The 26,791-nt window shown below is 50.1% G+C and overlaps 2 protein-coding genes across 7 annotated transcripts; both read right to left on the bottom strand.

Annotated features, from left to right (window-relative positions):
- Positions 1–805: 805 nt before the first annotated feature.
- LOC149285725 (mitochondrial Rho GTPase 2) lies at positions 806–10,784 on the bottom strand. Of its 6 annotated transcripts, none has more exons than XM_089494884.1 (19): positions 10,748–10,784; positions 9,551–9,609; positions 9,065–9,146; positions 7,579–7,622; positions 7,437–7,490; positions 7,038–7,090; positions 6,834–6,942; positions 6,519–6,620; positions 5,852–5,950; positions 5,621–5,729; positions 5,125–5,245; positions 4,880–4,964; positions 4,618–4,763; positions 4,345–4,445; positions 3,683–3,813; positions 3,342–3,416; positions 3,110–3,232; positions 1,094–1,290; positions 806–923 (listed from the first exon to the last, which is right to left on the bottom strand). In XM_089494884.1, the coding sequence occupies exons 1-19, from the start codon at positions 10,782–10,784 to the stop codon at positions 806–808; spliced, it is 1,845 nt and encodes a 614-aa protein (XP_089351010.1). The 6 variants fall into 6 exon arrangements, with proteins under 6 accessions (XP_089351010.1, XP_089351009.1, XP_089351008.1 ...); XM_089494883.1 differs by having other exon boundaries at positions 3,342–3,419; XM_089494882.1 differs by having other exon boundaries at positions 3,342–3,422.
- Positions 10,785–11,852: 1,068 nt separating this feature from the next.
- On the bottom strand, positions 11,853–26,791 carry LOC149285726 (WD repeat-containing protein 90-like). The gene is made up of 43 exons (XM_089494817.1): positions 26,782–26,791; positions 26,003–26,094; positions 25,586–25,762; positions 25,346–25,484; positions 24,795–24,965; positions 24,487–24,610; positions 24,226–24,296; positions 23,920–24,029; positions 23,480–23,665; positions 23,279–23,332; positions 23,135–23,203; positions 22,712–22,822; positions 22,193–22,338; positions 22,011–22,068; positions 21,736–21,854; positions 21,491–21,652; positions 21,188–21,318; positions 20,894–21,010; positions 20,563–20,798; positions 20,231–20,370; positions 19,960–20,090; positions 19,705–19,835; positions 19,371–19,536; positions 19,008–19,132; positions 18,457–18,590; positions 18,108–18,148; positions 17,888–18,022; positions 17,557–17,736; positions 17,304–17,392; positions 17,029–17,131; positions 16,527–16,648; positions 15,839–15,998; positions 15,518–15,708; positions 15,207–15,375; positions 14,995–15,106; positions 14,703–14,874; positions 14,393–14,515; positions 13,705–13,885; positions 13,493–13,623; positions 13,168–13,302; positions 12,798–12,917; positions 12,521–12,605; positions 11,853–12,010 (listed from the first exon to the last, which is right to left on the bottom strand). Exons 1-43 carry the CDS (start codon positions 26,789–26,791, stop codon positions 11,853–11,855), a joined length of 5,517 nt encoding a protein of 1,838 aa, XP_089350943.1.

A 26,791-nucleotide genomic window follows, 5' to 3' on the forward strand; every position in this document is an offset into this window, starting at 1 on the left:
TCCTTCGCCCGACGTTCCTCTAAAAATCCCGCCGGGAGGTACAGGGAAGCAGGGATTCTGGTCCTAAAAGTGACGCAGTTGCCATAGTAACAAATGGAATGTTCCCGGAGATCTTCTCCTACAAAATACTCTTTTAAGATGAAAGATCGCGTGTCAAAAAAAAATAAACGTTGAGATAACGCAGACGCCACGTGTGGATGTTTTAATAGGAAGGAGATCTCGGAGTAAGAGACGCAGGTGTCGGTGACCCAGTAAAGGTGGCTTCTGTACTCTTGGGGGATACTCCGCAGCGCGGCTTGGATGAAACCAGTTCTCCCAGTATTGGACCGTGGCCGTTACACACAGCTTCCAGTACCACGGGAAAGGGGTTAAATCCTTGAGGGAGAGCGGGACCCGGATGACACCGACCCCCGAGAAGCTAAAAGGGTGAGAAGCAGGCAGGAGGCGCGGAAATTAGTAACATGAAACCCGCTGGGAACCGATCGCTTTGGTCTGACGTGGCGCGGCGCCACCGAAAGCGTTCCACAGACGCAAAAAGAAAGGGTTAAAACGCAAAGTAAAAGGACCGGCGCCGGCCGTAGTGTCTCTGTGGGCCGGTACAGGGGTTATAAACGCGTTACCGGACCCATGGGTTTAGGAAGAAAGTATATATGGAACGGGCACAGTCCCTCAAAAGTATATAGAGCCACGTATATAAACCGCCCCGGGGGTCCCGTTAGGCGGCACAGTGATCAGCGCCGGTGGTCCCCACCCGGGGCTTTAACGTCTGTAGGCAGATTTATCGGGTTAGAGGGGACGCCGCGGGTCATTTGCTCCGTTGCAGCGCTTTGAAGAGTGTGAATCCCACAACGGCGGCGACTGTGGCCCCCAGGGCCACTCTCAGCCAGAACGACGCCGTACTGAGCTCCGTGTCATGCAGGTGGCTACAGGAAGAAGAAAAAAAAATAAGGAAGCGTCACTGCAAAGGATCATGGGAGACGGAATAGCGGTAACGTCACTCCCGTACATACCCTCCTTATCTATGGTCTGACTCTTATTACCCCACCTTTATCTGTAACAACCCCCCCAACCACCACCCCTGCCCGGTACTGACGGGAAGGCAGCAGCTGTGGCGAGCTTGTTGTAGACGACTTTGTCCGGGACCCCCTGGCAGGTGAAGTGATACGGCGGGGGCAGCCGGTGCTTGTGGCAGAACTCGGAGGGCGAGATCCCGTGCTGCTGCTTCACTTCCCCGAGGTCGGACTTACAGCCCACAAACAGGCACGGCGTCTGGCTCTCCATGTAGTGCTGCTGTAAGGGAACAGACACGAAGGCGTGTGAATACCGTGTGCAGGAACACTGTCAGATATTTTATGATAGAAAACATGTATTCCATATATTCTGTACTTTACATGAACACAAAATGGAGTCAGAGCCATTTTATTTTACTTAATCATGTAGTGATGATTTCTTTTTGTCCTTGTTCCCTCTATAATAGAGAACAAAGGAGTATTCATGTATAATGATGTTTCAGTAAGTATGATACAATTAATGTTATCTTCCATGAGAAAGTTAAGGAGTAGACGCTGCATATCTTTAGAAATGTAACTTGGAATGGGGGATACATGGTAAGACTACCAAGGCCTGAGTTACTATCTAGGAGGTAACACCTGGCGATTAGGGTGACCAAGGATAAATTCCAAACACATATTTAATGGTTTTAAATTAATTCTTAGACCAGAGCGTCTCTCACAGGTAAATTAAGAAATTACAACGGTGTAAATATGAGTAGAAATCCTAATTTTAATGGGTAAAACCCACCGTTATGATTGGAGAATTCCAATCAAGAGGTGGAGGCTATGATAATAAGCTCTGTTTTTAAGCTTATGTCTTGGATAATTAAAAAAAAAAACGGACCTTAAAAAAAAGATCGCACCCTGAAACAGACCGACCCGGACGGACTTATTCACCAAAGTTACCCCAGAGAATTGGAATCTTAAGATTCTGGCACCATATTTCACTCTTGGAGTTACTTGGAGTTCTAACCTATATAACTGGTAGAAAGTTATATTCTTTTCCACTTAATTTCTTGCCAATGAACCTGGATTAACTTCTACAAGGACCAGTTGGACAACAGCAACAAGTGGTGGTAAATATAATTGTTTTATTATTCTGAATAGAGGTGAATTTTGTCTTCTTCGTATAGAATTCCCTGTTTCTGGGAAATAATATATTGCATTATTGTATATGACGGCTTGTGAGACTGCAGCTTATAACCCGTGATAATAACAATAATGAAAAGGTATTTTTACCTATAGATGAAGTTTGACATCATTTGCATCTATTAGGAATTTCACTAATACTCGTAGACATTATTAAATTAGTTTTTAATTTGTTATATTAATTGAACTAATATTAGAGAGATAGTGATATTTTTATTACTGCCCTGATTATTATAAATTTTTGGTTGCTGAGTGGACTGGAAATTAATTGTGTGTTAGACTCATATAGTACTAATTCATATTGATAACTATCGATAATATATTGTATTTGAATTGATTCAATTTTGACATGTTTTAAGAACGTTGTGTTTTATATTATGCACTGCGTGACCCATATATAGATTTTATAAATTGTATTCACAATAAATAAATATTTTTGATTGACTATCGTGGTGATATCCTCTAGATTGTAAGCTTGCGAGCAGGGCTCTCTCCACCAAATGTATCGGTTTGTCTTAGTCTGTCAATTCTTGTCTTGTCATATCCCTTGAATTTATGTATTGTATTAAGCGCTGCGTAAACTGTTGGCGCTATATAAATAAAGGATAATAATAATAATAATAATTTGAATTATAATTTTCGGCGATCTGAAAGAATTTAGGATCGGAGATAAAATATAGGGTATCTCCTTAAATTCATATTGTGGATGTAGTACTACAATATTTGATAGCGTCGTTATTTTGCGTATGTGATAAAATATTGGTTTTGCCTATTTTGTCTCATTAATATCCCTAACAACACAACACGCCTAATGCCCGTGAATTTAAATATCGGTCACGGCCCTTCAGAGGGCTGATTCTTGTGGAAGAAACACAAACGGGGGGGACGCGCGAGGAAAATAAGCCCACCTTATAGATGCTGGCACAGTAATTGAAGGACTTTGGATCGCTGACATCATACATGAGACAAGCGACGTCACAGGCAGCGTCTGATGCCTTCAAAAACTCCGTGTCCACGTCCACCTCGAAGAGCTAAGGGAGAAACGTAAATGTCATTCAGTGACACTGCTTTTTACACCGAGGTTAAAGGGTTAAAGCAGGACAGAGCCGCCCGGCCCCTGCTTTATTTCAGGTGACTCACAATGAGATATTTCTCTTGACCTCCAACCAGCACCGTGTTCACAGAGTACAGAGAAGACTCGTGACGCTTCTGCAGCTGCTCCTGGAAACCCCCCCCAAAAAACAGAATAAAAAAGGTTAAAATAAAACAGAAATCGATAAATCTAGCGAAAGAGTGAAAGAGACAGAAAGAGCCAAAAAATCCGATAAAACAGAGTGAGATCGGAAAAAAGCCGCAGAAAGAGACAAAAAGAAAAGGACGTAAAGCGAGGATGGGGAGACGGGTCGGTTTAGAGCAATGGGAGTTGTAGTTCTATTGATAGTTGGCACGAGTCACGCAGATCCCATCTACACGCCGCTCACCTCCAGGCTCGGCCCCAGGAACGTCCGCAGGAAGGCAGATTTCCCCGTCCCCCGGGGGCCGATGACTTTACACAGGAAAACGTTCCTCTGCGTCTGTCCTTTTTCCAGGTCTATTCTCTTCTCCCGAGTGACTGAAGGGACAGACGGACATTAGTGGGGCGGAAGACGGACGGACGGATCCACAAACAACCCGGCGATTCACCGAGCCGAGGGCCACAAAACCCAATATGACAAAATCCGGCCATGGACAGCAGCCGTGGAACGTAAGGGGCGGCGGATGGGTTGCGGATATCGGGTGAAGGTTTTCACGTCTTGGACATTTCATGGCGAGGTTCGTTACCGGTCGAGGGTCTCAGATAAGTTATGGGGTCTCGTAATAGGGGTGTTTTTAACTCTTTCCCCTCTGCAATCAGGGCGACAATGAATTACCCTGACGGGATACTATGTATCAATCAGACACACAGGTGCAGAGATAACATGGAGTGTTCTTATTTTACATGTAAATGTACCGTTCACTGCGACACATTTGCCACATCTGATGTCGTTTCATTTTTTTTGTCTGAAAAATCTGTATAATTTTATACTAAGTAAAAAAAAAAATACATAAAAGGGGAAAATATGACATTTGCCAAATGAATGACATTTAGGTGATCAGTGCCCACCCGTGATGGCTTGGGTCTGGCTTTCCTGCTCGCAGAGGATGGGGTATCCCAAGTAACCGAGGTGCTCGAGGCATCGATGGACGTCCAGATACGCCACCATCCTGCCAGACAGACGGGGAGAGAGAGACGGAAAAAGTCAGAACATAAAGGAAGGAGAAAGGCAGACAGCGACGCTGGAGTCCAGATATCCCTGGGTCCAGGCTGCCCCTCGGGAGGACGGACCCTCAAGCTTTAGCCCACAGAAAGGGTTAACACACGAGTCCGATGTCTTACATCCACTGGCACAGGTAGCCGTGCAGAGGCAGGTAGCCCCGCTCGCCCGTGCACACCGTGCTGTGAAGCTCCGGCCCCCACGGGGTGTAGGGGAAGACACTGAAATAACTCTGTAGCTCGCCCGGACTCAGAGCCCCGTCGCCGTCCTGCCGGGACACAATGGGGACAGCGTTAACCCGCATCACTATCACCGATATTATGACGTGTGTGAGTGTGAGTGTATGTGAGTGCGTGAGTGTGCAGCGCGGGAGGCGGCACTCACCAGGTCGTGCTTCTCGAACACCTTCTGCAGGAATTGGTACCCGAAGTGATTGAGCTCGGTGGAGGAATCGTGAGGGACGCGGATCCTGCGCCGGGAGGAAGAGGGAACGGCAGTCGGTAAGGAGGGAGAGGGAAAAGGAACAAGGACACGGCGGTCTCGGGGACGCCGGCGACTGTATATTCCGGAGTCTCTACGCTTAAAACGATTTGGGGCAGTAAGAAGCCATGGCAGTCGGTTTGACTTACGGGGGGTAGAGGTAGTCATCCGTCAGCTCCAGCGCGTCGTCGTAGCCAAAGCGTCTGAGAATGGTCCAGGTGGTCTCGTGGCGGCCGCGCTGGATGAACAGGGTGTTCAGGAAGAGGAAGCCTGTGTGTTCCAGACGTGAGATCATTTAAAGGTCAGTTTGATCGGCTGATCAGCACCTCCCGGCGCATGACCTTTAAACCCAATTAAAACATTTAATAGACTCTACTAAAAACTCCACTAATAGAGCTTCCGGAAACAAACAACATCTTTATGGCGCTCCGGCCCAACCGCCAAAGGTTCTTTTAAAGGAGACTCGTGAGGCTAACGGGAGAATCTCATCTGTCATCTAACCTGCTGAACTAAACACAAATAAAGATATTCAATCCTAGATTGATTGTTTGATTTATTGCCAGGCCAGTAAGGCTGGAGTTAGGGGGGTATATAGCGGTACCGGCACCGATACACACACATTGGAGTTTTCCTCCCCATTCGTACCGGTTAGTGTAAGTCCGTTCTCCCGCACGCCGTCTGCCGTGTTCTTCCTCACCACCATCTTCACGTCTTCCAAGGCTTGGGGCGCCAGCGGGTTCCCGAAGCAGGACTGCTGCCTCCCAAAAAGAGACAGTTCCGGTCAGGCGGGGAGGGGAAACGCGAGAGGAGAACGTTCTAGATCATGTAGTGCGGACGGGACACGGGGACAGCACACGCGGCGGGTTCCCCGTTTACCTGGAAATAGTTGAGTTCTGCGTCGCTCAGGATCTGGTTGTTGTCTTGATCGGAGATGCTGAAGATTCGGGTCAGAGCTTTAACGCACTGCGGCCGCAGCTAGAAGAGAACCGGAAAAATACTCCTAACGCCTCGTCTATACCATCCTCCCCGTCACAGCGTGGAGAGCATCTACACGCCTAGAGTATCTAGAACACGAGAGGCGGAAGGCGGAAGACCAGACACAGGACGCATTCTGACATGTTTGATCCTGCGCCCCCAGCCATGAAGAGCATCACGCTATTACCGCAGCTCAGACTCCTCCGTCCCGTCTAGTCGCCCCGTTTCTCCTGCTGTAAAGACTCAAACCTTAATCAGTCGTTGGTCTCGTCTTAGATTCAGGAGCCGTATGTCTATCCCATGCATGTTTAATACCCTCACTGTATTACCCTCTACCGCTTCTGCTGGGAGGCTGTTCCACTTATCTACCACCCTCTCAGTAACGTAAAACCTCCTTCCGTTCCATCTAATCCTCTGACCCTCTAGGTTCAGATCACGGCCTTTCCTTCCGGTACTAGGTCTAGGTCTGATCTAGCAAGTGAATGAACATATTTTGAGACAGGATAGCGTGGCATAAGCCGGGATCCCATTTCCGTGGGGTTAAAGCTCAGACCGAGCACGGACTCACCTGCTTCTCCTCGGGGTCGTACAGCGGCGCCGTGGGGTGCAGAACAGCCTTTTGGGCGTAATAGAAGACCTCAGAGATATTCTTCAAGTTTTTTGCTGAACACTAGAGGAAGGAAAAGGCATTTCTGGGGTCAGTTCTACCAAACAAAGTATTTTTATTTTTCTGACCAACGGAGGGGATATAAACGATTTATAAGCATTATCTCCAAAACGAGAACACGGGGGGCCGCCGGGCGCGCGGAGAAGAATAATAACCAATTAGAGATAAGAACAATACATGCAGGAGCCGCAGGAATCCGGCCCCTGGGGGCCTTACCTCCACACAGGTCTCTATCTCAGAGAACTGGTTCATAATGGGTAAGATGGCCTCCATGGAGCTGCCACACTGCAGATCGGATTTATTGCCCACTAGGATGATGGGAAGCCTGCGGGAGACACGAGTTACGTTAGTCGGCCATCCTGACATCGCTCGGGGGGGGTTAGGAGCCCCCGCCGGACCTTTTCCTCCCGGCCGCTTTACCTGGAATTCCGTTCTGCGTTGCCGTTCACCAGGGGGATCCATTTGGATGAGATCTGAAAAAGAGAAGCGACGGCTTAGCCGAGTGACACCGCGCGCCCGCCGCACGTCCACCAGCTTCACCAAAAGCCGTAAAGCGAGGAGGGCGAGGCATGACGAGCGGGTGGGCTACATGTGTGCTTGGCCAGCAGGAGGAAAACCCGGCCGTGTTCTTATCAGTAAAAGATAAAGGGCCGGCCGCTGATTACCGGACGGGATCAGAAACGGCCGATGTTATACATTATGCATATTCCCGTCTCCTCTGTGTACAAACAACGGCAATAACCGCACAACCATTCAGGCAGAAGAGCCCAGCAGGTCCCGGCAGAAGAGCCCAGCAGGTCCCGGGCCGGGCCGTCTCACCTTCTCGATGGTGTTTAAGTCCGTGACGTCGTACACCACGCACACGACGTTCGCCTGGAGAAAGAGGACGGAGCGTTAGTTGTAGGAGCGTCCGGTTAAACGGTGTAACAGTTCCGTTCCGAGCGGACGCCCCCCGCCTCACCTTTGTTACTTCCTCCAGGAGTTCCTCCTCCGTTTGCTCCGCTTCTGTTTAACAAAAACACAGCGTTTGCTCACTTTGCTGTCAAATTAACATTAAAAATGTACTCAATATGAAGGATTCGTAGGAATTATCAGCCGAGCTGGAAACCGTTATCGGAACTTCAATGACGGCAAAGCGGACCCTTTAAGTTTCCGCGGCGTCCGGTTTGCAAACACATTGGGGGGATTTTGCAGAATCCACCCCATATTCGTTTAACCCTCTAAACCCCAGCTATTTCCTGTGTATGTGTTCAGCTGAACGCAGCCCCTCGCACGCGATTTACCGCCCGTCGGCTTCAAGCAGCCAATCAGTGGCAATGGATGTTGGAGAAGGGCAGCTGCGGCAGCAGGGCGGCAGCTTCTGTGTCGGGTGAGGGCTTTATTTTTCTTTTTCCTTTAGCCACCACAAGCTCTCTAAAAGCTGCGCTTAAAGATCATTGGGGCAATAAAGTAAAAAAAGTCATAACATTTGCGTTTAAATCTCTTCTCACTTTGTGTTCATTTCAAAGTTTTATGGATTTACGGCCGTTGCAGCGCATGCTTCTGTTTAATGTGATTTCTGTGTGTTTAACCTCACTCCACAAAACACATAAACCCCGTCACAACAGGTCAGAATCTGAAACTAGACGGACGGAAAGAAAGTTAAGTGGCAGATAAGTGGAACAGCCTCCCAGCAGAAGTGGTAGAGGGTAATACAGTGAGGGGATTAAACATGCATGGGATAGACATACGGCTCCTGGATCTAAGACGAGACCAACGACTGATTAAGGTTTGAGTCTTTACAGCAGGAGAAACGGGCGACTAGACGGGGGCCGAATGGGGGCCGATCCACCGGCAGGTACTATGATTAGAATGAATATACAGTATATATATATATATATATATATATATATATATACACACACACGCTCCATTAGTAACAAAACACGCAGCGGAATAGTTTTAGACGCGTGGATGCGTTTAGCAGATGGGCCTTTTCTTCCTACGCTGCTTACGCGATCCGTTCACAGTTTGGAGACGCGAAGCGCGCCGGGAAGCAGCTGATGAAACAGTTTTTGTTTTTCTAAGTTTCCTCTTTTGCCAAGATGCGAGCCGTGTGATAAAATACAGTAGCCATGGAAACCGTGTGTTCTCAAATTGCCTGAGCGCCGTGTTTTTTTCTTTTTGGGCGGCACATGGCGAACGGCGACCGAGTATCCGTGTATCATTAATGCCCCAACGAAGGGCATTATCTGCCTCAGACGCGCGCAGTTATACAAACACCGGGTCCATTTCTTCTCTTCTCAGTACAGGATGCCCCCGGGCCGAGGATCGGACAGAACCCTCTTCTTGTTTGCGGCATCCAGTTTCGGGTCAAACACTCAGCGCTTTGTTGGGTTGCCGTTAAAAGCGAGAGACAGGACTCTCACGCAGCCCCCCCCCCGAAAGGGGCCGGATTAACTACATACCTGAGAAATCCACGATGTGCGTCGGGACTCGCTCTGGGGTGACGTCGGCCGGTATGGTGATTTCTTCGGCGCGCGCCGGGACCTTTCACATAAAGCATGGAGATTTCGTGAGCTTTTTACCGTCACCGAGCGACACAACGAAGCGCGCTGAGAACGAACCCCGCGTTCCGAACGTTAATCTAAAGCTGCTGTCCCACTTACACAAGATATCGATTATACTCTGGTACGTAAAGCAAATAAAACCTTAGATCTGCCATTTCTTTTCTCTGAAGGTCTGATCGCAGCAGGCTATTGGCGCCCGCTTTCGTGTCACGTGACAATCAGGGGCTCCTGAGTAAAGAATCACCCCCGGGAAAGGTTTGCGCGTTCAGCGGGGCGCTGACAACACTTTTTCTGACGCAGCCTTTAGTGTTACGTTCGGCAGTGTAGGTGGAACAGCAGCTTTAAGGGTTTACGCAGCCAGACTTGCTGAAGGAGCCCACTCACCTCATCGGGGAATTCCTCGCCCACCAGAGCCATAACCAGGGACGTCTTCCCCACCTGGGCTATAAAGACAGAAAACGAGGAGAAATTAACACCTTCAGCAAGAAAAACGAGGATAGAAAACGAAACTCCAGAGAATCGCGCGGCGCGTCCGAGTCTGAACATTTATCCGTTATTATCTGTTATTAAAGGGGCACGCTGGTCGCCATGTGCTCTTTAACGCATGTGATAACTGCGTGGTCCCTTTAAATGTACAGGGTCTCTTCTTCTGAAGAATCCCCCCCCATATACATTTGCCCCCCACTTACACCAACCCACAGGGAATAGGATTCAAGTTGCAAAGCTCGGGATTATTTCATACGAAGTACAGTACTGTTGATCTAGTTTGAGCGGGTGACTCCAACCATACGATATCAGAATCTACAATATGCAGGTTCCCCTTTACTGGGACAGTGGTAGATAAGTGGTACAGCCTCCCAGCAGAAGTGGTAGAGGGTAATACAGTGAGGGGATGTAGACATGCATGGGATAGACATACGGCTCCTGAATCTAAGACGAGAAAGCAGGAGAAACGGGCGACTAGACGGGGGCCGAATGGGGCCGATCTGCATAGGAGAATTGGTATTATCATTCTGTAACCGTGCACCGTAGCCGGTGAAGACGACACCTTTAAAGGGTTAAATGAAGTAAAACAGATAGCAATCCATGTAGGTCTCTCCTATAAAAAGCATGCAATCTACTGTACTTGAGTTATTCAATACATTCATAGCGATATAGCGCCTGCAGATTCTGTAGCGGAGTTACAATAAGGATACAGTGAAAAAGAATTAAGGATTTAACCATTAAATGACAAACACACAGAAGGAGAAAATGTCGCTGGTCCTGGGAGCTTACAATCTATTTGGTTATTATCTTTACCAAATGTGCTCTTTGCCTTTCTATGGCAAAAGCGGTACAACTTTTACTAGCCATTGAATCATACATTATACGGGGCCAGCTAAACTCTTCATAGCGACGGAGCCAGCTCTCCGTTTAGTGAATACACCCCGTGTGATGTGTGCGCACTCCTCCAAGCCACACTCAGTATGGAGTGTGCACTCCCACTCTGCAGAGGTGACATTGACACGCTTTTCCACCCTCACATTCCCTTTTCTGAGGGGCCCTCCTCCACCCCCGGGGTATAACGAATATCCCTCTCACCCTCCCCCAGCAGGAGGATCCTCACGTCCCGCTTCATGGCTCCGGTGTCACCTCCAACTTCCGGGTAAGCGGAGGACCAGCAAGCGACTGGCTGCCTCAGCTTCCGGTTTCCCTGACATAGACAGTGTCGTCACTTCCCGCACGCGAGAGTCAGCGCGCGGCAAGGCTGCCATGGTAACGTTGGGGGCGCGGCCCTCGCTGTACCTGCCTGATAGCACGTAAGCCTGCAGCTGCAGCGATAGCGCGGAGCCCCCTCACCTTCCTGAGCGAGGAGCGGGCACTCCCCCGAGTGTCCTCGAGCATAGAGGGTGTTCGGGCTCTCCAGGAGGCTCCGGGGTGTCCAGGCCTAGGGGAGCCATTGCAAAGTCCAGTCTATTAGGATACTGTTTATGGCTGAGGCAGTGCTGGACAAGTACATCTATGTACACACACATGTACACGCACACGCACACGCACACGCACACGCACACGCACACGCACACGCACACGCACACGCACACGCACACGCACACGCACACGCACACACTCTCTCTCTCTCTCTCTAAAGCCCCCAACTGCCAAAAGGGAGATCCCGCCAGCTATCTGCCTCTCGTACATCCTATAGATCTGTAACGTATAGATAATGTACCCTGGTGTATATGCACCTTATCGTATCCATAGGTAACGTGCGCTGTCCATATTCTTTACGCGGGATCACGTAAAGGGAGACTGTGGTGTCTTTTTCTAAAGCAGATCACGTATATATATACTTTATTGGTTATTAAACCAATAAAGCGGATTTACACAAGTTAAAACTTTATTAAAAACAACATATTACCAAAGAACCCATTAAAATATATTTGGATTTATGGAAACTGTAACTGGTGGCTGACCACAATCATTAAAAAGATAAATACATCGCGCCGAACACATAAATAATATATTTACACAAAGGCAGGGGGACACAGAGTGGCTGGGGACTACTACTCCCAAGAGGCACAGCCGGCCAAGATTCCCCGGCAGCTGTCAGGCCAGTGTCGGCGGGTTGAGGGATCGGGGGATGCAGAGATGTACCCCGCGAACCACGGACACTCCAATCATCTGGGTGCCCCGAGCATGCGCAGCTTCAGGATTTCTGAATGTCCCAAACCAGGACTTGGTTATAGGAGGCTGAGAAGAGGAGCTTCCCTGAAGGAGATACTCGGCAGAGATGTACGCGGTCATCGTGGCTCGCGAAGTCCTGCTGGGTCCCTGCGGAGGAGTCCACGACGCGCAGGACACGCTCTGTAAAGATGGAGATAAACAGGCAAATAAAATGCCAAATGTGTAAAAAAAAAATATCCCCCCCCCCCCCCCCCTTATGATGACGCTGGAATGCTTTTTAGCAACGAATACAAAAACAAAACGATTCTGTTTTGAGGTCATTTGAGGTCCACGAAGAATTTTTACAAATCTTAAGAAATTCTTATGTTTAAGAAAGTGCTGTTTTTTATCATTTAAGATCTGTACTGATTTGGCCGTTTTTGACGCGTCTCCTCCGGTTTTCGGAACGATCTTTATCACCCGAGGGCTTTGTGTTACTGGAGCTTTTGAATCTTTCAGGACTTCTGGCTCATTAAAAAAAAAAAAAAAAAAAAAACACATTTTCACCCAGAATTATTGCTTTTTTTATTATTATTTTTACAGAGCCTGGCAGATCCTCCTTTTTAGCCGCGACTTATCAGCTTCCTCCAGAGTGGGTGGAGTCTATGAAGGGGAGGGGCAATCATACTAAAGGCGGCATATCAGACTTACCATTGCTGCCAAGGGCCAAGTGTGACGAGGCAGGAGAGAGGGCGAGAGACGTCGCAAAATGGGAGAGCGGAATCTTCAACACCACCTGAAACATATTATTATTATTATTATTATTATTAGGCATCAGAGAAAACGCCGTATGACATCACAGCTCCCGGGTTCTGTGGCCCCACGTGGATCCAGCCAGCGGCTGCCGGTCTTAAAGTGCCGGGGCTGCCTCGCCACCCCCAACGAGAGGCTCGCTCTGTATCACAAACCGTTTCTTGACGCTGAATACCTGTTTCTGGACCAGACCGTAGAAGAGGACTTCCTTGTCGATGCCGAACCCGGTATAGACTACTGTGCCAGGCTGCCACGGGCAAAAAGCTGCCAGGCTGGGCACGGCCGAGTCCTGCTCCTGTGGGGGGGGGACTTGGTTAGCAGATGCAATTGGTCACTGCGTAAAATTTTCATTAGCCAATTGGCATCAGACTATTACCAACATGACTGAAAAACAGGAGGGGTTTAATCTGGCCCTACCCACATGCACTATTTTGACCATGCCCTGCTGTGACAATTTGCCCTTGTGCCCCACCGATGTCAGCCCTATGCCCCTCACACAAAGCTTGTCACAGCTGTTACCGGTTAAAGGGGCAGCTGTTACTTACATCATCGCCGTCGGGCGCTGGGAAGGTCAGCCAATCCAGAAGCTCACATTTATCCTTAGTCCAGTCGGACGCCCACACGGAAACGCGTCTGTCCGCGCTGGCCGCCAGCCACAGCTCCCCTGCACCCAGGCCTAGCTCGTCCGCCTATAACAGAGGAGGAAGCCTGTATGTTATATGATAGGGGGGGGGGTTCCAAAGCAGTGTCCAATCAGCTGGCTGCAGCCCGATTTATAAAGCTAGTGCTGCCCAAATCACACGCTCAGGTCCCTGGGGGAAAGTCGGTCTCCTTCTTGGATGTAGAAGACCCACCGGAGGCGTCTCTCACCTTCCTGCGGCTGCATTCCACGGACGTTATGGGAGATCCTTTGTGATCGCTCAGCACTCGTATGGTCATTCCTGTCCGCGGGCTGTTGATGGCGATCAGACCGTCCTTCCCACCGGAGAGCAGCACCTCGCCTGCGCAGACAGCAAACAATATAATCTCCAGGACAGACACGCGACCCCCCCCGAAGTCAGGCTGCACGACACGCTCCTCACCTGTACCCGAGTAGGCGATGGAGGTCACGGCACAGGGGTGCGGGTGTATTTTCATCTCCATCTCGGTACTGGACACACTGAAGATGCGGATCGTCCCGTCGCTGTACCCGGCAGCAATATGTTGCTTGTCCTTCGGGAAGCCGGATACTGGTGCTGGACTCCAGGTCACACACAAGCAGCTCTGCGGGAGACACGGAGATCACGGACTGACCACTGGCACACGGGAAGGAGCCCACGTCTCTTAAAACACGGGAGGAATTATAAGAGGAGGAGGAGGAACCCGCGGCTGCTTAACGGATATACCGTCTGCCCCAACAATACGCAGCGGCCCCCCGCATCACCTGCAGGAGGAACGATACGCAGCAGCCCCCCGCATTACCAGCAGGAGGAACGATACGCAGCAGCCCCCCGCATTACCAGCAGGAGGAACGATACGCAGCAGCCCTCCGCATTACCTGCAGGAGGAACGATACGCAGCGGCCCCCCCGCATTACCAGCAGGAGGAACAATACGCAGCGCCCCCCCCCGCATTACCTGCAGGAGGAACGATACGCAGCGGCCCCCCCGCATTACCTGCAGGAGGAACGATACGCAGCGGCCCCCCGCATTACCTGCAGGAGGAACGATACGCAGTGGGCCCCCCACATTACCAGCATGAGGAACGATACGTAGCAGCCCCCCGCATTACCTGGTTGAGGACTTGGAACTGAAGAAGGAGCTCAAAGCTGTGGAGCGACCAGACTCGCACGCTGCCATCCTCCCCGCACGTAGCACAATGATTCTCACCGGGACCCACCGCCACGTCCGTTACCTTCACGAGACAAAGAAAATAAGATTCATTAGTTTCAGGCTTCTGTTCATTAGTTTCAAGCTTTTGGGACCTCAGAGGTCTCTTCTTCAGATTTCATCAGGCATCACATAAAGCTTCAATGTTCTCTAATATCCACTATATCGGTTTTCTTAAATAACATGATTAGCGTATACCGTTTGCTTTTTACCTTGTTCCTGTGGCCGCTGATTAGCCGAATACTGGTGTTCTCCACCCAGTTTATGTACCACAAAGTGCCAGCCGTGGTGCCCACGATTCCCATGTCCAGGTTATCGTCGAATGTCGCGCTGATGACGGCGCCGTCCAGGGTCATCTCGTGCTCCATGAGGACTGAGCTGGAGCTAAACGCAAGAGAAGAGGGGGGGGGGGGTGTTTAAATGGCCTGATCACGTGGAGCCGTGGTCTGCGGTCACGCTTCACGTATGAACGGGTGGAATTATCATCCTGATGGGGGCTCAGACCTGGCCGCAGATCCTCGGTCTCTCAGTTCCTGCACGGCGGCCACCGACCACAGCCGTATTTTCCGCGTGTTGCTACCGGTCAGCAGCTTGTTCCCTTTACACCGCAAAACACCTTTTAAGAGAAAAAAAAAAAAAAAAGTTCAGGAAATTCACTTTTTTTTTTTTTTTTTTTTTTTTTTTTTTTTAACATCTACTTCAGAGCCGACGCTCACCGATCTCCCCCTGGTCTGCCTCCCAGGTCATGAAGCACCGGTGGGTCTGGGCGTCCCACACGCACACTTGTCCCGTGCTGCAGCCGGCGTACAGCACCGAGGTGGCATTATAGGCGATGGACGTCAGTTCTGCGGCGCCAACGTCATCCGGGACCGAGGCTCTAAACACCTGAAAAGGGGAGGAAAAACGGGCAAATCAAAGAAACCGCAGGACGGGGGGGAAAAAACAAAAGCAGAACAGGTCCTTTGGCACCCAGATATATTACTATAGAAGTGATTTTCAATGAGTAAGATTATTCCACAGCACTCACCTTCAACTGAGTACCAGATCCCAGCTCGTCTATCCTCCAGAAACTCACTCCCCTCGAGCCAACGCACGCAAAGCTACCAGCATGCGCAGGATTAAAGGCCGTGGTGTGGACCGGCTCGCTCAGGCGGCTGTTTGCCAGCAGCGTGTATGACGCGGTGCTCCACAGAGCGAGCCCGCCATCGTGGTAGTCTCCTGCGGGAAGAAAAAAAAAAATCGAGTCAAAATGAAGGAACACTGCTTTCGATATTTATACACTGTGCTGAAATGGCTTGTGGCCCTTCTCTGGACACATTTCTCATTGTGCACGATAGTGAATACCGACCGACAGTAACGAGCAGGCGGTCGTCCCGGGAGAAGCTCATGACCTGGACCTCCGCCATGTGATGCTGCAGGATCTTTACGCACGAACCATCCTGAGTGTCCCATATTCGGATCTGACACAGGGAAGAACCATCGCCTGCGCCAGAGGCAGAAGCCAGGACCTGGGGAGAAAAAACATTGGGAAAACGAAATATGAAGGTTAGGGGGCATATCCTCTTATGTGCATCCTTCTCCTGAAAAATCTGGAGACGCAGCTGCCATTACAGCAACTCGAGGTGCTATATATATATATATATATATATATATATATATATATATATATATATATATATATATATATATATATATATATATACACATATACACACACACACACACACACACACACACATATATATATCACTCATTGAGCTTCAGCAGGGGGTAATTTGTCTCTGCCGTACCCTCTCTGACATAGTGCAGGTAATGGAAGCAGTCAAGCAGACAAGATGTTGTAGCCCTCGGGGGGCAATTCAGATGAAAGAAAATAAAGCTTACTTAATATTCTCGGCATCCATGGAAATGTTTGTCTGCGTTTAACAATTAAAAAGAGTTTCTATATTCCAGGGTTATAGCGAATGAGTGTACGCTGAAGCTTTATGATCTCACGGCATCTCCATGTCCAGATGACTAACACGCGGAGTACTCACCAGGGCATCATTGGCAAGCGCCAGGGTGGAGATCTCCTCGGGGTGACCGAGCCAGTGCTGCTGTGAGCCGGAGTGCAGATCTTCCACTACGATGACGCAGCCGCACGTGTACGCGAAAAAACCTGCTCCAGAAACACACGGGTCAGGCAACCGACACGGGTATCAGATCCGCGTGAACCCCCCCGTCTCGGGGGGCAATCCCCCAGCGGTTACCCCAGACAGCGCAGAGGGTGGCACTTCTCCATTATTTAAGGGAAAAGACCACCAACAACAGTCGGCTTGAGATTGGGGAATAAACAGTGTATTTCTACAATAAAAATACATCTTAAACGGGTTTTAATGCTTTTCCGTGTGCGTCAGCGAGCGGTATGGAATACTGCGGGGGCTTAAAGCAGCAGAAACAGAGGTAGTAGGGACAAGTACCTGAATAAAAGGCAGTGAACTCGTCTAATGACCTGTCTGAATGGGTTAATGTATTAACTCCTTGTGCGCTGCAGAATACCTGTGTCCGGATTCCACACCATGTTCCCCCGGCCGTTCCCGTTATAACCAATCACAGCTTTCAGCGTCAGGATCTCCTGGCCCGCGGGCGGCTGGCAAAGCCCCTGGACAAAGACACATCACACGATATATTTACCCCGAGGATTTCAAAGACTTTGAAGCACCAGGTGATTATTATTATTTGGGGATCTTTATCTGCTTCAGCAGTCAGAGGACGGACAGACAGACAGACAGAGCCGGAACCGGCGAGAATTTTGGGCTCTACAGACGCCTTACCTTGGCTGGACCGGAGGCTTTGAATCTAGCGTTGAAGTGAATGTAGGCATCGGGACGCGGCGGGCTCAGGAGAGGGGGTCCTGCTTTTCCTGAAAAAGAGAGTGAACTGAACCGGGGGGCATCCAACATGCTGAGCAACGTCTCCGTTCTAAGTAGCTAAGGGAAGATGGAAGCCGGTGCTAGGATGGAGCTTCCCAGGGGTCTGGCAGCGCCGAGGGGTCTGGCCAAGTTCTTTCAGCCTGCTTGTATTTACCTTCCTTGCTCTTTGCCACCCAGGGAAGTTTGGTCCTGTTGGGCTGACACTCTATGATAACCAAAGATGAGTGTCCGTCGCTCTTTGCCGAGTCAGCTTTGCTCGGCTCGCATACTCGGGATTCTTCCTGCGCGGCTCGAGCCTCCAAGCTGTCCACGTCAGACTCCAACGCGACATCCTCTGGAAATAAGAAGCAGACGGAACATTAATTATACGGCCGTGTGATGAGCACCGGATCGCCCTCCTTCCCCTCCGTCTCATACAGAGTCCCGTTCCCTTCCACGATCCCCCTCATAACACGCGACCCACACAAAATAACTCCTCTCCTCACCTGCGCGATCCTCGCTCCTCACGGGGCTGATATCCAGACGGGGAGGCGACAAGACGCAGGGCCGCGGAGCTGCGCGGCGAGGCATCCCGCTAGCGATAAACGTGGAGTCTCTCCCCTGCTCGGCGCCGTTATCTGCTGCAGGACGGAAGCCGAGTTTTGGGTGATAACAGATTACGTGCAGGCGGCTCCGTTACGGACTATTTAATTACCGTTCACTTACCGGCGCTGGAGTGGAGGGCGCGAGGAAGGGCCGCAGCGGGGCTGGGGGAGAAAAATAACACAAACAGTTATTTATTACCGGTGTCTGGGGGTCTGGGAGAACTGCACCCCCAATCACTCTGTTGTTAGGGGCAAACCTCGGTGAACTTCTCCTTATGAAGGGCTTACGTAGCCTTCTTTAATGTATAGATAAGGGACTCATTAGATAATACATTATACAGGGCCAGCTCACCCCTCCATGCAAGAGGGGTCAGCACTTCATAAGGTGAAATGTTTGACTCCCCTGCAAACAATGAACGGACCCCAAAGTTTGCTGGGGTTCCCTGCAGAACGTCGCTCCAAACTCTTACTCTGTCACCAGATCCTCCGGGTCAGGAGCACCTTCAAAATCCCAAATAAAAATGGCATCTCCGGCGCTGATCACGCACCGCTGGTCCGGGGAGAAATCCACCCGCCGCACAGCCTCGGAGTGACCGATGAACGCCTGAGGACACAACATTCAGGTTAAAACACATCCGGCCCCCATGGAGTCGCCCGTTTCTCCTGCTGTAACGACTCAAAGCTTGATCAGTCGTTGGTCTCGTCTTAGATTCAGGAGCCGTATGTCTATCCCATGCATGTTTAATACCCTCACTGTATTACCCTCTACCACTCCTGGTGGGAGGCTGCTCCACTTATCTACCACCCACCCCTTTGTCTAAGCCGCTGACCCTCTAGTTTCTCCTCTTTTGAAACAAGAGAGAGGAGCTGAGAGTTGGAACAAATATGGAAGAAGCAATGGCCAGTTTGGGGGGGAGGTCAGTACACAAAAAAAAAATAAAAAAATAAAAAAAGGAGAAAGGTGAAAACTAAAACCACTACAGGAATCATGCGAAACGGATGCTTTTCCTTATCATATCACCTGGGGGCGAGTGGATCCGGCCTGCTTGTGGTCCCACACTTTAATGACCCGTTCTCCAGCCGTGAGCAGGTAACGGAGGTCCCGACTCACTGCCAGCGAGGAGCAGTGCTGCTTCTGGACCTGGGCTACCTGGGGGGTACAAGAACAGATCAGACGTATTGGACCCTGTGGATAAACCTCCCCCCTCCCCGGGTTCTTTAATGCCGGTTGCTATCCGCAGGCTGCATACAGTATGTATTTATACGACATTATAAAATTGGGAAGGAAACAAATTATCTAAATCCTGAAATCAGACAAGAGCGTTACCATGGATACCCTGCATTTGTCCCGTTCGGTCAGACAGTAACTGAAGCTCTAATGAACTCACTTCTTTCACGAGTCGTCCGGTCCTGGAGTCCAGCCAAAGGATCTTGTTCCCGGTGGTTGCCACCAGCAGGTGGTTTGGGGGACGCGGGCTGAACACGAGCCCCGCGGCGGAGTCCAGCTTAGTGCTGTCCAGATCCAGGATACTCACGTCTACGCGCAGGAGCTGAAACAAACGCCGAGGGTTAAAAGGGAAAGAAAACGAGGGGAGGAAGAACTAAACGGTGTGAGATTAGGTGAAAAACATCAAAACGACCACCATGTTTTATTAGCCTAGACGGCCACAATGTTACAATAAGCCACAAATTCTGGACAACGATGGCAAACTGGATACCTCATCCAGCGAACGGGCGTCCATGATGGTCACGGTGTACTCAGAGGGTCCAACGAAGGCCAGGAGACGCCCATCTGTGCTGAGGGCCAAGGCCTGGGGGCCCCTGTCTGCGTCCTTGCAAACAACATTGCCTGCATCACACAAAACAGGGCAATGAAGAAGTCGGTCTCTATCGGCCACGGAGGCCTCATCACCTCGATTCTTAAAGGAACAGTTATCTCACGGGTAAGGGCTCACGGGTCCCTTTAAACTCACCCAGCACCCGCACGACATGCTGCTCCGTACGCGAGATGCTGTACAGCGCCAGAGAGCCCAGAGAGCACGAGCTGTACATCAGGGTCCCGTCGGGAGAGAAGAGAAGGCCGATGATTGCCCCTCGGTGTTGCCTGTATGAGTAGCGAGAGGAGTCAGATTATACGGGGCAAAGGAACGAGCCAAGACACGACCCTCACACCCTATCCAAAGCAGAGAAAATATTAGCGCAGCTCCACGTGCATGCGCGACGCACGGCCGCTCTTATACCTACTTGTGTTCTGCCTGCAGAGCTGTGGACTCCAGGTCAAAAAACCTCACCACCCCAGTGCTAAAGCCACACGCCAGGGCCCGCCATGCGGGGTGGAAAGACACGGCACAAGGAGTCTCCCCGCTGGCGGTGAAGTCATAAAGCTGCAGAGAAAAACCAAAGAAAGGCACATTAGTGATTAAAACCCGTTGGGATCTTTCCCATAATTCCATAGTGTCCGAGTTTACCCATTTCTGCTAGGTATTGGTGAATGAGCCCATGTAACCCGTATAAGATCCCCCAATTGGCGAGATGAAGAGACACGTGACCGACCACACGCACACGCATGCACGCACCTGCTGCAGGGAATGCATGTCCCAGATCCGTATGGTATTGTCAGAGGACACTGTGGCCAGCTGCGCATGGATAGGGTGGTAAGAGAAGGCCAGCAGGGAGTCTGTGTGTGAGCGCATCAATGTGAGGTACCCCCGAGAAGGGACATCCAGGACCCCCAATTCACCACTTGAGGTGCAGGACAGGACCTGCAGACCGTCGGGACTGATGGAAACGCAGCTCACCGGACCTTCATGTTCTGCAAATACATCAAAGGTTACACGGGACACCACGTTTTATATCACACAACTCACAGGTCCCCTTCACAGCGCACGCGTCAAGCTAATATCTCACCCGCCTCAAGGAAGACCCCCGAAAAGTCCAACGGCCATAGCCTTAGGTGGCCATCCTCAGAGCCAGTGGCACAAAACGTAGCAGAGATACTAAGGCTGCTGACAGCGATGCCGGGAGCTGGACGAGAAAAAAAGGAGAGAAAAAGAAGAACGCTCTTTATTCAGAAAAAATTGCAAGGATAGCTGGGTCTTAATAGACCAAAAAAACATCACCCGCTATGTATAGGCTTCCGACAAAGAGTCTATAGGGTCAGCAGGCAGCATTAACCAGGATAATGGATGGAGCCCCCCTCACCCGAACGGAGCGTCTGCTTCTCCCTGCGCTCGCTGTGCCGCTGCTGACTCGGCTGAACGCGCCGCACGTTGCTGAGAGACATGTTCTTATAGTCGATTTCCAAGATGTGACCGCTGAGGCTGCACACGTAGCTGCGGAGGAGGAGGACATTGCATGAGCGGGTACGGCGGGACTCGTCGGATGATGACCTGATAGCATTTATTCCCCCCAGAGTATCTAACACACCACGGACTGTAGCTGCTGCTAGAACCTCGGTCCTATGCCACCTATACCGGGTCTGTGAGCCCCCCACATTAAACTCACAGCGTGCGGTCCTCGATCTCTCTCTCAGGACTGTGTCCGACCTCGAAAGCCAGATCGGAGAACTCCAAGTGATTATACTCCCCGAGGTTCACAGGGCAGGAGCGCAGAGACCCTCCACGCACCCGCCAGAGACGCACATTGTTCCGGCCGCACGAGACCATCCTGTGGAAAGCGGGGAGATTTATCAGCCCCCCGGAGATACTTAAAAAGAAAACGTATTAACGTTTAATCCACGATCAGGATACCTCGTGTCGTCAAAGAACGCGATCTTCATCGTGTGGATGTCCACTTCGGTATGAGCTTTGGCCAAGACGACAACCTCCCCACCGCGGCTGGCCTGCGAGGTGTTCCACACGACCACCAGCTGTCCGCAAATTAAACATTAAAGCACATAATGACATCACATTTTATTACGCGAGCTTTTTGAACATAAACGTCATCAAAAAACATTCACCAACAAACACAGAGAATTTGATGGCAGAAAAGAACCCTTTGGTTCATCCGGTGCGCCCGTACTTACGGTTTTCCCATGTCCGTCTTTGCCGACGCCACATAAAACAGATCCGCTGTGCGAGAGACTGAAAGAGACTCTGATTTAGCGCTTCTAGAGCCGTAACGCAAACTGTACAAAACGGATAAAAGGAGACGGCGGGACGCGGATGGAGAGCTGGACGTTTTGCTCTCCCATCGCCCAGCACTGACCTGAGGCAGGAGACGGAGTGAGCGTGAGTTTTGAACATCGCCAAACAGCTCCCCTTCTGAAAGTTCCAGAGCCGGACCATACTGAGAGGGCCGGTTTGGGCCGAGGCCAGCAGGGTACAGGAGCCGTTAAAAGCCAGAGAAGAAACCTGGAGGAACGAGAATTAATCTGCATTAACACACCTGGTGACGAACCTTCTGCCCCAACCCAGACTAAGAACACTAAGGAAAGTCACGGAAATAACGTCGGTTTACACGCAGCTCCTCACTCTCACACCCAACCTGTTCTACCCAATCAGTCCCCTACGAGCATGCGCCTAAATCCCCAATCGGCTGTTTATTGAACGCACTCAATTAATACAGAAGGGATCTGATAAAGAAACAGGCTTAGTGTTAGTACGACGTACGCGCATGTCTGCTGTGTGTATCGATTAAGCTGTTTTTGTTGGTCGGTTCCATGGGCTGACATGTCCTGCCTCGTGGGGTTTATATCTAGGAGACATCAGTGAAGCCCCCAATTACCTTATCAGTGTGACCCAGGAGAAACCTCTGCTCTCCACTCTTCACCGTAAGAACCACAATGACCGCGTGGCACGGATACACCACGGAGCAGCCGGTGTGAGTCCAGAGGGCCTACAGGAGAGAAGACGAGAGCGGCGGATAAAGAGGACAACGATCATTCCAAGACAAGCAAGTCACAAAAAATGAAATTATTATGTATTTAGACCAATGTAACTCAGCACACAGAGACTAGATCAGCACCGGATAACGGGGAAACACTGTCAGATAGAGTGATTAGTACAGGATGAAGGGCGTGCAGAGACGCCAGCGAGATTAGAGTGTGCGTGCAGAGATTAGAATGCATGTACAGAGACTGCAGTGAGAATAGAGAGTGCGTGCAGGGACTATGTAGCACGTATGTAGTATGTATCGCATGGTACTCACACAACGTTCAGTGCAGCCTCCAAAACCAATAATTTTCCGAAGGGTCAGGATAGGATCCGGATGCAGCGTCTGGAATATAAGAGCGAGAGTTAGAACCATTTCCTGAAGTCTCTGCCTGGAAGCGTCTCTCTAGAACAGACTCACCTGGTTGCCGTTAATGGCTGATAAAGCCTGCGGTCTGTTAATATCAGTGCAAACCTGGGAGAGACAACAGAAATGCTCCACGTTAGTGGGAAGTCATGGCGGATATATACTTATATATATATATATATATATATATAAATAAAGTTTGTTTGTATCTATGACATCACATCCCCCTGCTTCGCTCCCTGCTGACCCACTCACTCGCTCAGACTGTTTGCCGCTCCGGTGGACGGTGACTTTCTGGCCCTTGTGTGCGTACACATGGACTCCGCCGTCATCCTCCACGTTGCTCTCACCCAGAGACTCTTCTTCCTCTTCCGTCCTCGAACGCAAAGACAGAAAACGCTCGGGGATCGAGTCTGTCCGCAGAGGAATGTGTCGGGGCATCTGAAACCAAAAAATAATAAAAATGGACCATTCGCCAAAAAATAAATAAAAACCGGTACTGAGAACAGACGTGGAAATAGTTACTAAAGACGTCCATGAAATAGTGAAGATATTTCAATAAAAATATATATATTTTTTAATATTTTTGGATATTGCGTCCCCTCCCCCAGTTTTTTCTTCCTTCGTTACAACGATTCACTGGGAAATATGTCCTATATATCACACAAAAGCAATAAACAGTGAGGTCATCTCACCGGACGGGGCGACGTTATCTGCTGGATGAGAGACACTCTGTCCTTTACTGGTTTGCTGACGGTAACCGGCTGCGTGTGTTCCCGGGAATGGCTACGAGAGGCACGGGCTCCTGAGGATCATGCGAGGAAAGAAAAACAACCAGTTAGTAACCCTCCTTGGACAAAGTAAAGAGAATATAGGACAATCCCTGGAGGTGCCAACGGCGGCCTATGAAAGAACGAAGAGACGAGGAGACGAGCGGAGCACGGCAGCGCATGGTGGGTGCACATGGAAGGACAGCAGAAGATGACAGATTCAGGTCTCACCGGGTTCTGTTCGGTTGGACTGTCCTTTTTGGATGGAGTCATACGGGAGTTTGGAGCCGTCTGACGGAAAGCTGAAGGAAATACAATAAGGTAAGGGACTCGACGATAGACCTCAGCATCATTTATCCATATTACCCGGTCTCATCTATTCACCAAATCTGATCTTAAACTGAGACAACACCGTTTCTAGACTATGAACAACTTCCAGATGACAAACAGAACGTGCTGCTTAAGAGACAATATAATAATCTTGTTACCCACCTTATGAAGTCATACAGCTCGTGCCACTTCTCTCCTTTGGGTACTGGGAAAGCCATCTCTCGAGGCATGGGGGACACCCCTTGAGACAGGCTCTTGGCCTGACGAGCCTCGCTGAAGGACACCTCTGAAATCAGACAAGTGAACAGGATAGGCGATTAGGTCTGCCTCGAATGGTAGGACTCTGTGGACTCTATGACTTTAAAGATCCCCTATGAGCCATAGGCTGTCCAGCTATACTGTTGTATAGTAGTGTGGGGGGTCAGGATAAGCCTTGTGCTCCACACACAGGAGAGCATACTGGATCTCACCAGGGTTGAAGAGCAGATCGCTGGTCACCAGGTTCTTCACCAGAAGGTTAGAGCAGAGTTTGATGCTCCTCAGGTGGCTGTAGTTCCGACTTAGATAGGCAGACAGGATGAACTTTAAGTCCAAGAGAAGACAGGTCCACCGAGAGCCCGAGGGGACCGGACCCACCAGATCTGTAAACAGAAAGAAATGTAATACTTTGTTACACATCTACATCAAGTATCTTATTTACTAGCCGCACCATTTGGTTTACATTAAGAATTTGCTGGCACATCAGGCCTATTCTGCCCACATAGTCGCCCCTTTTCTCCTGCTGTAGGGACTCAAACCAAAATTGTTGGTCTTGTTTTAGATTCAGGAGCCGTATGTCTATCCCATGCCTGTTTAATCCCCTCGCTGTATTACCCTCTACCACTTCTACTGGGTCTTTAACTAACATGAGTTTTCCACTTTTAAGGAAACAGCTCTATTTAATGGAGGTCTACTTTTTCTTATTATGTTAAATAATAGAACAGCATTTCCCGGGTAAGGAACGCAGTCCAGCGTATCTCACCCTGCCGTGCGGACTGCGCCGTGCTGTCGTACACAGACCCCTTTACTGCCCCGCAGACAAAGGGGAACTGCAGCCAAGTGGCCGTGGACTTGAACTCCTTGAAGAGATTGGAGAAGGAGATGCGGATACTCTGGCCGTTCTAGAAAGAAAAAAAAAAATGTGGAAAAGTTATTTATTTACCAGAAGCCAGAACGGGAGAACTCTGGGCAACGCTCAGTATCATGGGCCGCTCTGTCTTACCTCCGCACCGACATCAGCGTGCACCACAAAGTGCTTCCCCGGCAGCGGCCTGAACAGCACGTACAGGTACCGGCCCGTCAGCCCCAGAGACTGCGAGCTGGTTTTGGGCAGCTGGATGTAGTTTCCAGCTGGAATGGAGCCCCGGACCCTGTATACGGTGCACTTCAAGGTCTTGTCCTGGAGGCAAGAGAGAGAACATCTAAAACTAAAGCAGGACAGGGCATGATACACTCCTCCAGCATGGTCACTGGAGGCAATATATATATATATATATATATATATATATATATATATATATATATACGGGGGTATATAATAAAGAGAATGAATAGAGCCTTTTCTGATCATTATCTGCCCCGGGTTAAACCCGCGTGCCGTTTGCGCTGTAGACGCCGCTGCATGCCGTCACGCAGTTACCATGACGCTGGTGACATCTCCCTCCTTGCTCGATTTCTTCCATTCCTCCAGACGCACGTGTTTAAAGACGTTCACAAACGGGTGCTGCCACACTGGGGGACACAGAGATAAGCCATTACATAACCACCAACGGCCCCGGATTTGCCAGGACTGCCAAGGACAGTGAAAAAGGCAACTCCGCAGGGGCTACGCACATTGCAACCCATGTTAACACAGTGAGCCCGCCATGATGTCATATATGTGTCCACACTACATGACATCTCACACTCCGTGCCCTAGAATCATGAACTGGACTGCTGGTAAAAATGCACTTAACTAATAACCCCAGCAGCTCCCCCGATACCCCTTACGTGTTATCCACAATACCCCTCCACCAGCTATCCCCAGGGCCGGCCCGACAATGGAGCCAAGTGGGGCAACCGCTCCAGGCGGCACTTTTGAAGGGGCAGCATTTTGCCTTGGGCCAGCCCTGGCTGCCCCCAAGTAATAATAGCCCTCTCCAAGCTGCCCCCAAGGAATACCCCTATACCGGCTGCCCCCAAGTAATACCCCTATACCGGCTGCCCCCAGGTAATACCCCTATACCGGCTGCCCCCAGGTAATAGCCCTATACCGGCTGCCCCCAGGTAATACTACCTACCTGCTCTTTCCCAGTTAATGCCCCCTTTTCTAGGTAATATTCCTCAGCCGCGCCCCAGTAATAACACCCTACATGCTGCCCGCTTATATCGCAGTAATGCCCCCCAGTATTATCATATCATCACCCCTGCCCCAGGTACCTCCAGCCAT

The sequence above is a fragment of the Sceloporus occidentalis genome, unplaced genomic scaffold, assembly GCF_023333645.1.
Source record: "Sceloporus occidentalis isolate IW3139 unplaced genomic scaffold, rSceOcc1.0.p SCAF_76, whole genome shotgun sequence".
Classification (NCBI taxonomy): domain Eukaryota; kingdom Metazoa; phylum Chordata; class Lepidosauria; order Squamata; family Phrynosomatidae; genus Sceloporus; species Sceloporus occidentalis.